Source organism: Anser cygnoides, chromosome 32 (genome assembly GCF_040182565.1).
Source record: "Anser cygnoides isolate HZ-2024a breed goose chromosome 32, Taihu_goose_T2T_genome, whole genome shotgun sequence".
Taxonomy (NCBI): Eukaryota; Metazoa; Chordata; class Aves; order Anseriformes; family Anatidae; genus Anser; species Anser cygnoides.
In genome coordinates this window covers 618,504-634,834 of record NC_089904.1, presented here as the reverse complement: position 1 = coordinate 634,834, position 16,331 = coordinate 618,504, and the positions used below count along the sequence as shown (strand labels likewise).

The window sequence follows — 16,331 nt, the reverse complement described above, 5'->3', positions numbered from 1 at the left end:
CGGCTGGGAGATGGGGGCGGGGGGGCGCAGGGAGGGTTTGGGGAGGGGGCGGGGTTGGAGGTGGCCCCGGCTGGGCTCGAACCCGCGGCCCCGGGTGGAAGCGGGGAGCGGGGACACGAGGGGGGGGGCACGGGACACGCGGGGACACGGGGCAGGGGGAGGGGAGGGGACACGGGGGGACACGGGGGGGGCGCCGGGGGTCACGGACACGGGGGGACCGGGAGGGGTCCCGGACGCCGGGGGTCACGGACACCGGGGGGACACGGGAGGACCCGGGGGGGGACCCGGGAGCGCAGCCCCCGCGCGGGGACAGGAGGATCCGGGGGACACGCGCGGACCCCGCGGACACGCGTGGCCGTGGGGAAGGGGCTGGGGGGGCGCCCCCTCCCCCCTCCCCCCGTGTGAACCCCGCCGGGACCCCTCGCGGCCCCGCCCCCATCCCTGGCCCCGCCCCCGCCCCTGTCCGTGGTGCTGAAGCGGCTCCGCGCCGCCTCCGCGGGACCCACGCGCGATCGTGTTCTGGGGGGGGGGCCTGGAACAGGGCCCAGGCCCGGCCCCGGGGGGGGGCGTGGCCCCCAGGGGGCGACAGGGCTCACGGGGGGAGACGGGGACACGGGGGGGGGCCCTCATTTTCGTGTGCCCCCCCCACGCGTGTCTCAGCTGCCCTCCCGCGGGCACACGCGCGTGGAAATCCCCCCCCCCCAGCCTCGCGCATCCCCACGGGTCCCTGCGTCCCGTGCTGTGCCCGCGCTGTCCCCTGTCCCCGCCCCCCCCAGCTCACAGGGTGGGGGGGTCCCGTGGGACCACTCCCACGTGGGGGCAGCGCGGTGTCCCCCCCCCCGTGCCCGTGTCACCACGGTGTCCACCCCCCCGTGGCCATGTCACCGCCGTGTCCCCCCCCCCCGTGCCCGTGTCACCACGCTTGGCCGCGTTTGGCGTCAGGGGGGTCCAGAGTCCCCCGCGCTGACATCAGCCCCGCGCCCCCCCCCGGCCTGGGTGGCACATTAACCCCACGGGGGGGGGGAGGACACGGGGGGGGGGGACAAGGGCCCACGGTGCTGTGATGACGGCAGCCAGCGTGGGGCAGGGGACAGCCCCGTCCGCCCCCCCCCTGCTGCCACCCACAGCAGGCAGGGTGACACTGGGTGGGAGGGACGGGGCAGGGTGGGGGACACGAGGGACGTGGGGGGGACACGAGGGACGTGGGGGGGACACGAGGGATGTGGGGGGGACACGAGGGACGTGGGGGGGGTGACAGCAGGGTCACGGGGGGGACACGAGGGGGGTGACAGCAGTGTCACAGGGAGGGTGACACAACCACGGGGGCGGAGGGACACAAAGGGACCGCGACCTGGTGGCCATCGCTCTGGGGATCACCCCCCCATGGGACACCCGTGCCCCCCCCCCTCCCCGGCACCCCTAATTAACACCACTGATTAATTATAATAATAACATTATTTTCTCTTCCTTCCCCGCCCCGTTAATTGCCCTTCTCCCCCTCCATTTCGCTTCTTTCCCAACCGGGGAGCAGCGGGCAAACGCCTGCATGCTGCCGCCGGGACACCCCCCGGTGCCCCCCCCTCAAATCCCGGTGCCTCCCCCGTCTGCTTTCCCCCCCCCGCAGCCCCGGCTCACCCCGGGGGGGGGCAGGCCGGGTGCGGGGGCCGCGGGGGTGCCGCCCGGCGGGAGCGGGGCCACGTCACGTCTGGGCGCCGCGGGCACGCCGGGGCAGGCAGCGCTCCCCCTGCCCCCCGGCACCGGGTGCGGGTGCTGAGTCACCGGCGCTGCGCCGCGCAATCCTGTTAATTAACCGAGGGGCAATCAATAAATAAATAAAGCTTTAAATAAGCCGGGCATGCGAGGGGCCACCACGGCTCCGCAGGAGCAATAAAGGAGCGCCCTCGGGCGTTAAATAAGGCGGCGCGGCCCCTGTGGGGCGTCACGGGGTTGGGGACGGGGGGTCCCGGCCGCACGCCCCCTCGGCGGCTCAGGAACTGGAGGTTGATGCTGGCCTCGGGGGACGAGCAGGGTGCGGGTCATGGGCCTGACCGGGGCCCCCCCGGGCTCCGGCCGCACCTCGAAGCGCAGCAGGATCTGCGAGAGGAAAAAGGGTGAGGGACGGGGACACGGAGGGGACACGGAGACACAGGGACATGGGGACAGGATGGACACGGGGATGGAGGGGAGGACACAGGGATGGAGGTGAAGGGGACACGGGGACTTGGGGCTGGGGGGCACGCAGGGATGAGGGGCTGCAGAAGATGGGAAGGCCGCGGGGACACGGGGATGGAGAGGGCACACGGGGACAGACGGGGGGACATGGGGACGGAGGGGACAGGGACACAAAGGAGACACGGGGACACGGATGGAAAGGATGGAGGGGATACGGAGACACGGGGACGGAGGGGACAAGGACACGGAGGAGACACGGAAAGGACGGAGGGGATACGGAGACACGGGGTGACAAGGGGATATGGTGAATGCAGGGACGCGAGGACGGAAGGGACGTGGCGACACAGGGAACGCAGGGACGGAGGGGACACGGGGACACCGACCTGCGCCAGGGCCAGGTGGATCTCCAGCTCGGCCAGGCGGCGGCCGACGCAGCTGCGCTTGCCCACGCCGAAGGGCAGCGAGGCGAAGGGGTGGCGCGTGGGTCCGCGGCGCAGCCAGCGCTCCGGCCGGAAGGCGTCGGGCGCCGGGAAGAAGCGGCCGTCGCGGGAGGCGGCGTAGTGGCACAGGGTGATGAGGGTCTGCGGGGACACACGCGGGGAGGTGAGGGGGGGCCAGGACGTCCCCTGTCCCCCTCCCGGGCGCGTCCCTGCGCTCACCTTGCGGGGCACCAGGTAGTCGCCCACGCGGATGTCTCGGTCGGGGACCACGCGGGCGTTGCTGGGGATGACGGGGTAGAGCCTGCGGGGGGACAGCGGGGTGTCAGCGGGTGCCGCCGCCCCGTCCCCACCGTCCCCACCGTCCCCGTGCTCGCCTCAGCGTCTCCTTCACCACGGCTTTCAGCAGGGGCATGCGGGCCAGGGCGGCCGCGGGGGGGCTCGTGGCCGGGGCCCAGCACCGCCGCCACCTCCTGGTGCAGCGCCGCCTGCACCCCGGGGTGCCGCGACAGCTCGTACAGGCTCCAGGACAGGGTGCTGGAGATCTGTAGAGAGGGGGGGGGTCAGCGGGGGTGGGGGGGCACCCACACCCCGATATCGTCGTGTCCACCCCGTCCCCACCATGTCCACCCCATCCTCAGCACTATCACCCTGTCCCCAACGCCTCCACCCCCTCCCCACCACATCCACCCCGTCGTCCCTACCACCCTCACCCCGTTGTCCCCACCACCATTACCCCATTGTCCCCACCGCGACCGCCCCATCCCCACCGCGTCCCCCCCCGTCCCCACCGTGTCCACGCCGGCCAGCAGCAGCTCGGTGACGTTGCCATAGATGTCCCTCATGGGCATCTCCTCCCGCACCAGGTGGTCCGTCAGGCACTTGTGCTCTGCCGGCTCCCCCTGCGAGAGCCGCTCGGCCGCCCCGGCCACGCGCCGGTCGACGTGGCCCTTGGCTGCGGGGAGGGGGGGAAACCTCGTGAGAGGCCCCGGGGGTGGGTGACAGCGCCGTGTCCCCCACCCCCGCCGGCACCCGGCGCCCCCTCACCGAAGGCGAACATGAAGTCCCAGGCCTCGCAGAAGGTCCGCCAGGGCTTGGGGAAGAGGCGGTGCAGGGCCTTGGGCATGGCCATGGTGAGCAGCGTCATCACGAACATGGTGTTGATGGAGCGGATGAAGGCCTCCGTGTCCCGCGGCACCTCCTGCCGCAGGCAGCCCAGGCGCGACTCGAAGAGGACGGAGGAGATGCCTGCAGGTGACGGGGGGGCTGTGAGGTGGGGACAGGGGATCCTTGGGGAGCCTCGGGGACACCGGGAGCCTCGGGGACACCGGGAGCCCTGGGGACGCGATGGGGACATGGGGTATCCTTGGGGCACCACAGGGGCCGTGGGTGGCACGGGGGCCGTGGCGGGGACAAGGGGCACCGCTGGGTCGTGGAGCACCACTGGGGAGCCCCGGGGGACACAGGAGTCCCTGGGGACATGGGGGGGGATGAGGGGCACCCTGGGGGACACGGGAGTCCTTGGGAAAATGCGGCAGCCCCTGGGGGACATGGGGGCACTGAGGGACACAGGAGTCCCTGGGGAGATGGGGGCGCCTGGGGGAACACAGGGGGCGTCTTGGGGACCCCACGGAGCGCTGCGGGGACACGGCGAGACACCAGAACCAAGGGGGGGACACCGGGAGGTCCCCGGGGACACCCGGGAAGCCCCCGGCGCCCCGTCCCCACCCACCTTCCAACCCGAACTTGTAGAACTCGGCGGCGACGTCGGGGACCAGGTGCTGGGGGTGGCGGTCCCGCAGGTGCTGCAGGCGCTGCAGGAGGTCGCCCACCACGGCGCCCACTGCGCCCGCATACGCTTCGGCCGCCCGCGGGCGCAGCAGGAGCCGGCCCACGAGGCTGCGCAGCCGCTGCCACTCCTCGCCCTCCCTGTGGGCCCCCGGGGGGGGGGACACACACAGGTGACGCGCGGGGATGTCAGCGCCCGCGGCCGAACGCGCCTGTGCACGTCCCCGGCGCCAACCCCGCGGGGTGCACGCGTGCAGCCGCGAGGGAAGGTGCCAGGCAGCGCGCCGGGGGGTGCAGCTCGGGGGCCGGGGGGGGGGCGCACGGGATGACAGGGGGCTGGGGGGGCTGCTTGTAGGGTCGGGGGCTGAGCACGGGGTTGGCGGGCTGAGCGTGGGGCCCTGGGGCTGAGCAAGGGGTTGGAGGGGTGAGCGTTGTCTGGGGGCTGCGCATGGGGTTGGGGGGCTGAGCACGGGGCTGGGGGCTGAGCGGTGTCCAAGGGAGTTGCACATAGGGTTGGGGGCTGAGCGCAGGGGTCAGGGGGCTCCCCATGGGGTGGGGGCCAGCCCGAAAGGGTCAGGGGGCTGCCTTTGGGGCCGTGCCCATGCCCCGGGGCTCTGTGCCCGGCCCCCCTGCCCACGCGGCGGCTGCGGCGCACCCCTGGGGTTACTCACATCCTGCGCTGGGGGCTGGGGGGGGGGGTTGGGGAAAGGGGGGGTGGCGGGGCTGGGGGGGGGGGGGGCCCTGAATCACGGCTGAGTCACGCCGGGAGCCCCAGCACTTCCCAGAAGGGGTGTGGGCACAGGGGGATGGGGCAGGGGCTCCCCAACCCTGCACACAGCCCCCGGACCCCAATTTGTGCCCCCAGCCCCCACGTGCAGCCCCCAGCCCCCCCCATTTACACTGCCCCACCCCCAGCACAGCCCCCAGCCCCGTACGCAGCCTCCCAGAGCCCCCAGTTACAACCCCCAGAGCCCCCAGTTACAACCCAGCCCCCAATCTGCAGCCCCCAGCCCCCGATTCGCAGCCCCCAGCCCCTGATTTGCAGCCCCCAGACCACAATTCACAGCCCCCAGCCCCTGATTTGCAGCCCCCAGCCCCTGATTTGCAGCCCCCAGACCACAATCTGCAGCCCTCAGCCCCCGCGCCCCCTCCCCAGCTCCCCCACTCGCAACCCCCAGCCCCCAAGCAGCCCCCCACCCCCAAGCCCCCCAGCTCGCAGCCCCCAGCCCCACTCACGCCGTCAGCAGCCCGCAGGCGTGCCCGCGGCAGGCCCGGTAATCCTTCCAGGAGGAGAGGTGGGAGCGCACCGGGAAGGGCCCCTCCTGCCTCAGCACCTCCTCGATCAGCCCGGCCTCCGCCACGTGCACGGTCAGGATGGGCCCGAAGCTGGCCTTCCACACCGGGCCGTACCGCGCCCGGCCCTCCACCTGCGGGGACACCGCGGCCACCGTGAGCAGCCCCCCCCCCCCAAACCCTCTGAGCACCAGGGTGGTGGCGCTGGGGTCCCCCTGAAGCCCCCAGAGGTGGCACTGGGGGTCCCCGACACCCTCAACCCCCCCAGAGGTGGCACTGGGGGTCCCCTGCCGTCTTCAAGCCCCCCAAGGTGGCAGTGGGGGTCCCCATCACCCTGAAGCCCCCAAGGTGGCACTGGGGGTCCCCCCGACACCCTCAACCCCCCCAGAGGTGGCACTGGGGGTCCCCTGCCACCCCCAAGCCCCCCCAGGTGTCACTGGGGGTCCCTTGTCCCCTCCACGTCCCCCTGACCCAGCTCCTTCTGTCCCCAGCAGCAGGGACCCCTTGTCCCATCCGCACCCCAGGACAGTGGGGCTGGGGGACTGGGGGGGGGACAAGCCCCCAGACGATGAGGTGGGGGCTCCCCCTGCCCCCCCAAGCCCTGGCGTGGGGGTGCCCAGCTCCCCTCTGAGCCCCCGAGCGGTGGCACCGGGGTCCCCCCTGCAAGCCCCCCAGGGATAGAACTGGAGGTCCCCCCACCCTGCCCAAGCCCCAGGATGGCGAGACCAAGGTGCCCCCCCCGCCCCCACAAAAAAATATGGTCAGGGTCCCTTTGTCCCCCAAGCTCCCAGCCCTGGGGACCCCCGCCTTGCCCCCCCCTTTACCTGCAGCTCGTGCAGCCTCCGGAGGCCCCCGGCAGAGGAGGTCATAGATGAAGGCGGCGGGGCTGGGCCCGGGCATCTCGGCCAGGCTGCGGAGCCCCTGGGGGGCTGCGGGGGGGCGGGGGGGCAGGGGGCGCAGGGGGGCCCCCAGCTCGGGCAGGCAGCGGGCGAGGAGGGCGGCCCGGGCGGGGAGGCGAAGGCTCTGCGGCATGATGGGGGCTCGGGGACACGGCCGGGGGGGGCTCGGGGGGGTCAGGGACACGGCTGGGGGGTCCCGGGAGGGGTCGGGGACCGGCCTCGACTGAGCAGGCGGCATCGCCCCGCGCCTTTATAGGCACCCACGTGGAGCCCCGCAAGCCCCGCCCCCTCGCATAAGCCCCGCCCCCGCCCCGCAAGCCCCGCCCCCCGAAGAGAGAGCCCCGCCCCCCACCCAATTTGCACGGGGGGGCAAAAGGGGGGGACCCCCCACGACACGCGGCCACATGTGGGCACCCCCCAGCCACCTGCACGCACCCCCCCCCATAACCCCCCCCGTGACCCCCCTCACTTGGTGACCCCCCCATGAACCCCCCCCACTCATTAACACCCCCACTCATTAATCCCCCCCCAGGCATGAATGCCCCCCTTACCCCCCCATCCACGCCGCCCCCCAGTCCTGCACTGGTCCCAGCACCCCCAAACTGGGAGGCAGCCGGGGGGCTTTTTGGGGGGTCGGGGGGGGGGAATAATGTGTTGTGTCCCCCCTGGGTGGGGGTGGTGATGGAGTGGGGGGGACTTTAGTGGCGGGGGGGGGGAGGAAGACAACTGGGGAGCACCCTCCCCCCATACTGGCGCCCCAGTTCAACCAGTCTGAGGAGGAAGCTGGGAGGAGGAGGGGAACGGGGCGGACAGCTGGGTGCCCCGGGGGTGGATTTTGGGGGGGGGGGGGAAATGGGTGCCCCCCCCAGCCCCGGATTCTCGGGAATTACCGCCTTGCGACACAGGAAGCGGCCGGGCCTGTGGAAAACACCCGGGGGGGGGATGGGGACAGGAACGGGGCCCTGGGGACCTCGCGGGTGGGGGGGGTCGGGGGGGCAGGCGTCACCCGGGGGGTTTCCTGGGTGTGAGCTCACACCTGGACGGCGGCCAAGGGGAAACTGAGGCAGGGCGAGGGATTTCTGTTGGGGGGAGGGGGCAGAGGGGTGGTGGAGCCCCCTGCCCCAAATTGGAGACCCCAAATTCTCCGGGGGGGGCAGGCACAAGGGGGGAGCTTTGAGAAGGGTCCGGAGCCGCAGATGCCGCCTGGGGGGCTGCTTTATTCTGAAATAGAAAGTGTGGGGATGGGGGGGGGGGGGGCCTGGGGGGGACCCGGGGGGGGACCCCAAGGGGGGGACCCTGGGGTGGCGAGAGGGACCCCGGGGCGGCAGGAGAGATCCCAGGGTGGGGGGAGACACCCCGGGGGGGCCCTGCAGCGGCAGGAGGGTCCCCGGGGGGCCGGGAGGGACCCCAGGTGGTGTCCCCGGTCCCGGTGTGCCCCCCGTGCCCCCCCCCCGCCATCACGCCTCGTCCCCCAGGGCCGGGTCCGGGACGCGTCGGAAGACGGCGGGGAAGGTCCTGCCGCCGCCGCGCTGCACCTTGCGGCCCTCCTCCGTGCAGCTGCCCAGCCGCGCCACCAGGGGGTCCTGGCTCTGGGGACACACCGGGGGGTGATGAGGCTCGGGGGGGGCACAGAGCCACGGGGGGGACGCAGGGAGCCCCCCCCCCCCGCCTCTGCTCACCAGCTCGGCCAGCGGCACCTCCTCGAAGAGCGGGTGGGCGCGGAAGTGGCTCGCCATCCACTCGTGCACCTCCTGCACGTCCGTGATGGTGTACGCCAGGCCCTGGGGGGGCACGGGGGGGTGAAACGGGGCTGAAACGGGGCTGAAACGGGGTGGGGGGGCACAGGGGGGGGGGGGCTCACCCCGGGCGCAGCACGTAGCCGTAGTCGGCCAGCAGCGTGGCGCTGATGATGCGCCACTTGTGCTTCGTCCGCTTGAAGTGCGGGTCGGGGAAGAGGAAGAACATCTTGCTGAGCTGCGGGGGCGAAAAGTGGGTGTGGCGGGTGGGTCAGCGACAGCACCGACCCCCCCCCCCCCCATATCCCGGGGTCTTTTCCGGGTATTTTAACCCCCCACACACCCCGGCCCCCACCTGGCCCTTGCGGAAGAAGTGGGGCAGGTGCTTCATGGCGTTGGCGCGCAGGCAGGCGACGTTCTGGAAGCGCCCCGGGTGCGCCGCGCGCAGCGCCCGGATGCGGTCGCGGGCGAAGTCGCTGACCTTGAGGCGCAGCTCCAGGCCCAGCGCCAGCGTGCGCGGGAACAGCGCCGACAGCTCCACTGCGGGGGGGACGCTCAGTGGGACCCCTCCAACCCCAGGGCTGGGCCCCCTGCCCCCCCACTCCCAGGCATCCCCACGGCAGCTGCCCGTAGGCATGGCCCCGCCAGGGGCACGGCCCCGAAGAAGCCCCCGCCCCAAATGTCCCCCTCAATGGTCCCCCGCCCCCCCAGAGCAGCCCCTGCCCCAAAATGTCCCCCCCCGTGCCCCCCCAGCCCTACAACCCCCCAGCCCCCAGTACTGTGCCCCCCAGCCCTACTCACCCCAAATGTCCCCCTCAGTGCCCCCCAAAGACACCCAGAGCAGCCCCCATCCCAAAACGCCCCCCCCGGTGCCCCCCCCAGCCCCACTCACCCCCCAGCCCCCCCAGGACCATGTCCCCAGAGCAGCCCCCGCCCCAAAATGTCCCCCCCAATGCCACCCCCAGCCCTACAACCCCCCAGCCCCCCAGTACTGTGCCCCCCCAGCCCTACTCATCCCAAAATGTCCCCCTTGGTGCGCCCCCAGACCCAGTCAGCCCCAAAATGTCCCCTCGGTGTCCCCCCCTGGCCCCCCTCACCCCACAGCCGCCCCAGGGCCACATCCCCAAAGCATCCCCCAACCCAAAATGTCCCTCCCAGTGCCCCCCCCAGCCCCACTCACCCCAAAACGTCCCCCCTCGGAGCCCCCCCGGCCCCTGTCACCCCACAGCCCCCCAGGGCCATGTCCCCAGAGCAGCCCCCCCCCAAAATGTCCCCCCCGCTGCCCCCCCCCCACTCACCCAGCAGCCCCCCGTAGCCGCAGCCCACGTCGGCGAACTCCACCTGGGCGGGCGGCTCGGCGGCAGCACCGGTGGCAGCGGCCGTGGCTTCGGTGGCATCGGGAGCGGCTTCGGCGGCACCGGGGGCAGCACCGGGGGTGTCAGCGGTGGCACCGGGCGGGAAGAAGGCCGGGAACAGCGGGGCCCAGTCCATGTCCTGCGGCCTGGCGGGGCTGCGGGGACACGGGGCCGGTGCTGCCGGGGCTGCCGGCGGTGTCAACGCCCCCCCCCCCCCCCCCGGGGTCCCCATCACCGGACACCGGGGGGCGCTGAGATACCGGGGCCGGGACCGGGAGGCTCCCGGTGGTGCCTGGCAGGGCCGTGAGGGGAATGGGGGGGGGGTCCCGGTGATACCGAGCCGGGGGGGGGGGGGGGTCCCAGTGATACCGGGCCGTGGGGGGGGCGGAGGCTCCCGGTAATACCGGGCCGGGAGGGGGGCGGCTCCCGGTGATACTGGGCCGGGGGAGGGGGGATCCCGGTGATACCGGGCCCTGATGGGGGGGGGGGGGTCCCGGTGATAACGGACCGGGGCGGGGGGGCGACTCCCGGTGATACCGAGCCGTGAGAGAGAGGGGTTCCCGGTGATACCGCGGTAGCGCCTGGCCAGGCCGGGAGGGAAGCGGGGGTCCCCGCTGATACCGCCTGGCCAGGCTGGGAAGGAAGCCGGGGTCCCCGGTGACACCGGGCCGTGAGGGGAGTCCCGGCTCCCGCCGTTCCCGGGCCGGGCCGTTACGGGGGTGCCGGTTCCCGCTGCTCCGGGGCCAGGAGCTGAGGGGCTCCGGTTCCCGGCGTGCCCGTGCCGGCTGCGGGGTCCCCGGCGCACTCACTAGCGCAGCGTGTGGTCGGCCAGCGGGTTGGAGTGGGCCCGCTGCCGGTAGAACCGCTTCTGGGGGGGCGCCGCCTCCGCCGCCGCCTCCGCCACCGCCTCCGCCGCCATCATGGCGGCCCCCTGGAGCGGCGTGGGGCGGGCGCCGCCGGGTGACGTCACCGCGCGGCGCAGGGCAGTGACGTCACGGCCGCCCGGGGCGGGGCGCGCACCTGCCGCCAGGGGGCGGGGCTTCTCCAGGCTCCGCCCCTCGGGCTGACCTCGGCGGCCCGGTCACGCCAGTGCCCCCCAGTACTCCGCAGTGCCCCCCCAGTACCTCCCAGTACCCCCCAGTGCCCCCCAGCACTCCCCAGTGCCCCCCAGTACCCCCCAGTGCCCCCCCAGCACTCCCCAGTGCCCCCCAGTACTCCGCAGTGCCCCCCAGTACCTCCCAGTGCCTCCCAGTTCCCCCCAGTGCCCCCCTGTGATCCCCCAGTATCCCCCTGTGCTCCCTCAGTGCCCCCCAGTCACGTCCAGTCCCTCCCAGTATCCCATCAGTGCTCTCCAGTGCCTCCCAGTGCTCCCCAGTACCCCCACCCCAGGGCACTCTCTGTACCTCGGTGTCCCCCAGTGCTTCCCAGTGCCTTCCAGTCCCCGCCACTGCATCCCCATGGCCCCCCAGTACCCCCCAGTGTCTCCCCTGACTGTTCCCAGTGCTGCTCAGTGCCCCATCGTCATTCCCCAGTGCTTCCCAGTGGCCTCCAGTCCACACCAGTGCCTCTCCCAGTGCTCTCCAATGGTTTCCAGTCCTTTCCAGTGCTCCCCATGCCCACCAGTCTCCCCCGGTGGGTCCCCTCCAGCGTCCCCCAGTGCTCCCCAATCCTCCCAGTCCCCCCATTTTGTCCCCCTCACCACTCAGCGCTCCCTCAGTGCCCCTCCCAGTGTTCCCAGTGCCTCCCAGTCCTCCCAGTGACCCCCCATGGCTCCTACCCTGCTCCCCCCAGCCCTTCCCAGGGCCAGGCCTCTTGCCCCCCCCCCCCCCCAGTGACTCCCAGTGACTTCCAGTCCTCCCAGTCCCCAGTGACCCCCCAGGATCCCCCCCCCCCCCCCAGTGCCTCCCAGTCCTCCCAGTCCCCCCAGCCCCACGGCTGGGCCCTTCCCGGCAGCAGGCCTGAAGGGGAATTCGGGGCTGCGGTGAAACCGGGGGCGATTTCTGAGAAGGCCCCTGGGGGGTTGAGCAACACCGGGCCCGGGGCTGTCCACATGTCCATCCGTCCGTCCGTCCCCCTCCCCCCCCCCTCAACCGGGAAACCGTCCCCAAAAACTGCCCCAGTGCAGTGGGGGGGATGGGGACGGGGCCCCGGGTGGGGGGGGCCGTGTCGGGAACCGGGGCCCCGGGGGCCTTCCAGGAACGGGGCTGAGTCACGGGAAAGTCACGGGGGAGGGCGGCGGGGGGGGGGACACGGGGCCTGATCCCGGTCCCGGGGCCATGGGCAGTGACCGGGGACGCGGCGGTGACGCAGGCGGCCGCGGGGGTCCCGGGGAGGGTCGGGCCGGGGCTGGTTGCTCATTACCCCGGTGGCACCAGGGGGGGGACCGGCTGCGTGGCCTGGTTACCGGTCATCGCACCCCGCTGCACGGGCACAGCTGGGGGCTCTCCCGGTGCTGGGACACCAGGGATAGGAGACAGGGGACACCAGGACACCAGGGACAGGGACACCAGGGATAGGGGACACTGGGGACAGGCCTGGGGACAGTGGGGATGGAGCAGGGGACACCAGGGGACACCAGGAATGGAGTGGGGGACACTGGGGACCCATCTTGGGGACACTGGGCTGGGGCAGGGGATGGCGTTGATGCAGGAGGGGACACTGGGGACCATCTTGGGGACGCTGGGCCGGGGCAGGGGACACCGGGATGGGGCTGGGGACAGTGGGGATGGGGCAGGGGACACCGGGGACAGCCTGGGAGACCGGGATGGAGCTGGGGACACTGGGACGGGCAGGGGACACTGGAATGGGACAGGGGATGGCGTTGATGCAGGAGGGGACACCAGGATTGGGGACACCGGAACGGGGCAGGGGATACCAGGATGGGACGGAGGACACTGATATTGGGCAGGGGACACTGGGGACAGGCCTGGGGACAGTGGGGATGGAGCAGGGGACACCAGGGGACACCAGGCACGGAGTGGGGGGACACTGGGGACAGGGCAGGGGACACTGGGATGGGGCAGGGGACACTGAATGGGACAGGGGATGGCGTTGATGCAGGAGGGGACACGGGGGAGCAGCTTGGGGACACCGGGATGGGACAGGGGACAGTGGGGATGGGGCAGGGGACACCGAGAATAAACCTGGGGACACCAGGGTGGGGCAGGGGACACTGAAACAGGACAGGGACGGCACTGATGGAGGAGGGGGCACGGGGGAGCAGCCTGGGGACACCGGGATGGGACAGGGGACACCGGGGGACACCGGGCGGGGGACGCCGGGGCTGAGCAAGGGGACACCGGGACAGGACGGGGGACGCTGTTGGTGCAAAGAGGGAGCACGGGGAGCAGCCTGGGGACACCGGGACGGGGACACCGGGGCGGGGACACCGGGGCGGGGGCGGGGCTGGGGAGAGGCCCCGCCCCCCCGCGGGAGCGGCGTCCGCTCTGACCAATGGGGAGAGGGGCAGCGGCACGGCCCCGCCCCTCGGGCAAGATGGCGGCGCCCAGCGGCGGGGCCGGGGCCGGGGCCGGGGCCGGGAGGGGGGGAGGAGGAGGAGGAGGAGGAAAGGGGAGAGGGAGGGGGGGGAATTGAAAGAGGGAAGGGAAAAGGAAGGGGAAGAGGAAAGGGAAAGGCGGGGACTTGAAAGAGGAAAGGGAAAAGGAAAAGGAAGGGGAAGGGGGAAGGGGAAGGGAAGGGGGAAGGGAAGGGGAGGAAGGGGGAAAAAGAAGGGGAGCAAGTGAAAGAGGAAAGGGAAAAGGAAAAGGAAGGGAAAAGGGAAAGGGAAGAGGAGGAATGGGAAGGGGAAAGGGTTGGGGAAAAGGAAAAGGAAGGGCAAGGGAAGGGGAGGGAGAAGGGGGGGAAATGAAGGGGAAAAGGGAAAACGAAAAGGAAGGGGAAGGGGAAAAGGGAAGAGGAGGATGAGGAGGAGGATGAGGACGAGGATGAGGATGAGGAGGATGATGAGGAGGAGGAGGAAGCCGCAGCCGGGCCGCTGGCCACCGTGTTCCCCCGCGACCCCGCGCTCTTCGCCGACTCCTTCCCGACCCGGAGCCGGTTCCGCTTCTGCGGCCACGTCCTGCGCATCGCCCAGCACCACGGCCCGCGGCTCGGGCTGGCGGCGCCCGTCTGGGAGGGGGTGCGAGGGGCCGGGGGGGGCACACAGTGGGGGGGCCACCCATGAGGGTGGGGGACACTGGAGGTTGGGGGTCCCCGGGGACATGGGGGGGGGGGAGATACTGGGGTATGGGGGGGGCCTGGGAATTGGGGGGTGCCCCATGGGGGTGGGGGGGCTCCGGGGACCCCAAGGAATGGGCAGACCCAGGGGGACCCCGGGAGCACAGGGACACCGGGTGAGGGGGGGACCCTGAGGAGCACCGGGAGGTGGGGGGAGACCCCAAGAGGGGGACAGGGGGATGCTGGGGGGTCCCCTGTGCCCCCCCCCCATCCCCGCCTCCCCCCCCCCGCCGCAGGCCTTGGAGCTGTGCCGTTACTTCGAGGAGCAGCGCCTCGACTTCCGCGGCCGCACCGTCATCGAGCTGGGCGCCGGCACCGGCATCGTGGGCATCCTGGCTGCGCTGCTGGTGTGAGCGGGGGGGGGCACCACGACCCCCCCAGGTGTACCCCCAGCGAGGGACTGGGAGCCTGTGGGGGTCACTGGTGTGAGCACTCCCCGGGCCTGTTGGGTACTGGGGGATATTGGGGGGTTTTGGGGGGGGTTACTGGGGGGGTATTTGGGGGGTTATTGGGCGTAAGAAGGGTGTTTGTGGGGGTGCTGGGGGGTTATTGGGGGATTTGGGGGATTATTGGGGGGTTTATTGAGGGGTGGGAGGTATTTGGGGATTATTGGGGGGCACAGGGGTATTTGGGGGGTACTGGCGGGGTTATTGGGGGTAGGCAGGTATTTGGGGGTTTACTGGGGGGTAAGAAGGGTGTTTGGGGGGGTTCTGGGGGGGGTATTGGGGGGATTTTGGGGGGTTATTGGGGGGGTACTGGGGGTAGGGGGGTATTTGGGGGGTTATTGGGGTAAGAAGGGTATTGGGGAGTACTGGGGGGGGGGTATTTGGGGTCAGGGGCCGATTTGGGGGTGCGGGGAGGTGTGAGGGAGGTGTGACCCCCCCCTTGTCAATCCCTTAGGGGGGACGTGACCATCACGGACCTGCCGGTGGCTTTGGATCAGATCCGGGAGAACGTGCGGAGGAACGTGCCGGGGGGGGCCACGGGCCGCACGGCGACGTCCCCGGGTGCGAGCCCTGGCTTGGGGCCTGGACCACGGCGCCTTCCCCCGGGGCTACGACGTGGTGCTGGGCGCCGACGTGGTGTACGAGCCCCGCAGCTTCCCGGCGCTGCTGGCCACGCTGCGGCACCTCTGCGGGCCCCGCTCGGTCGCCCTGCTGTGCTGCGGGATGCGGCGCGAGCTGGGCGCCGCGCGCTTCTTCCACGAGCTGCTGCCCCGCCACTTCCGCACCGAGCTGCTGCGCCGCTGCGCCGACGGGGACGTCGAGCTGTACCGGGCCACCTGCGGGCACCACGGCTGACACCGGGACACGGGGACGCGGCATCGCCTTGGGACTGAAGGGACCTGAGGGGTCATCAGCTTCCGGCCCCTTGTCCCCTCCATCCCATCGAGCTGTACCGGGCCATGTGCAGGCACCACGGGTGACACGGGGACACTTCGGGACCAAAGGGACCCGAGGGATGCCGGGTAGCCCCTTGTCCCCTCCAGCCCGTCAAGCTGTACCGGGCCACCTGTGGGCACCACGGGTGACACCGGGACACGGGGACACTTTGGGTTGGAAGGGACCTGAGGGATCCCAGGCGGTCCCCAGCCCCCTCCAGCCCGGCCTCGAGCAGCCCCGGTGCCCTCACGGCCTTCAGAGTGAAGATTTTTTTCTACTTTTTGACCTAAATCTCTTCACTTTTAGTTTTGGGGCACTCCCCATTGTCCTGGCTCCGCACCCCCCGGTAATGGGGGACAGCCCAGGGGGGGGGGCTCAGACAGCCCCGAGGGGTCGGTGGAGCTGCGCAGGGGGTTCTGCTGCGTGCTGGGAGGGTCCCTGGGGGGCTCTGGGGGGTGGGGGGGGGGGCTGGGCAAAGTGGGGGGGGCTCCAGAAAGGTGGGGGGGGCTCAGAAGGACCTGGGGAGGAGCGTTAACCAGGGCCGGGGGGCTGGCCAAGGCCGGGGGGGACTCTGTAGGGACTGGGGGGGCTCTGTAAGGGCTGGGGGGGCTCTAAAATGGGAAGAGGGGCTCTATAGGGGCTGGGGGGGGGCTCTATAGGGGCTGGGGGGACTCTGCAGGGGCTGGTTGCAGCTCTGTAGGGGCCGGGGGGGCTCTATAGGGGCTGGGGGGGGCTCTATAGGGGCTGGGGGGCTCTATAGGGGCCGGGGGGGCTCTATAGGTGGGGGGCTCTATAGGGGCTGGGGGGCTCTATAGGGGCCGGGGGGGCCCGTCGGGGCCCGGTGCGCTGCGGCCCCGCCCCCTGAGCTCCCGGCCCCGCCCCTGAGCTCCCGGCCCCGCCCCTCTCCCGGCCCCGCCCCTGGGCTCCAGGCCCCGCCCCCTGGTTCCCAGACCACGCCCAACGCCACAAGCCCCGCCCCTCGGCTCTCGCCCCCGCCCACGGCCGCCCCGCCCCCTCCCCAACCAATGCCGCG

General features: G+C 72.2%; 3 protein-coding genes across 3 annotated transcripts; 1 reads left to right on the top strand and 2 right to left on the bottom strand.

Annotated features, from left to right (window-relative positions):
* Window positions 1–1,438: 1,438 nt before the first annotated feature.
* On the bottom strand, window positions 1,439–6,930 carry CYP27B1 (cytochrome P450 family 27 subfamily B member 1). Its single transcript, XM_066985750.1, is given in 12 exon segments — window positions 1,439–2,018; window positions 2,020–2,094; window positions 2,556–2,753; window positions 2,832–2,913; window positions 2,987–3,049; window positions 3,051–3,154; window positions 3,401–3,564; window positions 3,657–3,857; window positions 4,342–4,538; window positions 5,634–5,824; window positions 6,515–6,545; window positions 6,547–6,930. Coding segments are annotated over 12 exon segments (1,803 nt in total). The 5' UTR covers window positions 6,828–6,930; the 3' UTR covers window positions 1,439–1,802.
* A 1,065-nt stretch (window positions 6,931–7,995) lies between these two features.
* On the bottom strand, window positions 7,996–10,652 carry METTL1 (methyltransferase 1, tRNA methylguanosine). Its single transcript, XM_066985751.1, has 6 exons — window positions 10,490–10,652; window positions 9,624–9,835; window positions 8,681–8,865; window positions 8,451–8,563; window positions 8,269–8,371; window positions 7,996–8,178 (listed from the first exon to the last, which is right to left on the bottom strand). Exons 1-6 carry the CDS (start codon window positions 10,600–10,602, stop codon window positions 8,047–8,049), a joined length of 858 nt encoding a protein of 285 aa, XP_066841852.1. The 5' UTR covers window positions 10,603–10,652; the 3' UTR covers window positions 7,996–8,046.
* On the top strand, window positions 10,601–15,583 carry EEF1AKMT3 (EEF1A lysine methyltransferase 3). The gene is given in 5 exon segments (XM_066985403.1): window positions 10,601–10,671; window positions 13,551–13,818; window positions 14,153–14,265; window positions 14,817–14,916; window positions 14,918–15,583. Coding segments are annotated over 5 exon segments (852 nt in total). The 3' UTR covers window positions 15,218–15,583.
* The last annotated feature ends 748 nt before the right edge of the window (window positions 15,584–16,331 follow it).

Bases quoted from the DNA above. Each gene is read 5' to 3' on its own strand.
- METTL1 (XM_066985751.1), bottom strand. From the start codon at position 10,602: ATGATGGCGGCGGAGGCGGTGGCGGAGGCGGCGGCGGAGGCGGCGCCC. The intron at 9,836-10,489 runs GTGAGTGCGCCG...GTGTCCCCGCAG, and splicing joins GCCGACCACACGCTGCGCTA to CCCCGCCAGGCCGCAGGACA. The intron at 8,564-8,680 runs GTGGGGGCCGGG...TCGCCCCCGCAG, and splicing joins ACTTCTTCCGCAAGGGCCAG to CTCAGCAAGATGTTCTTCCT.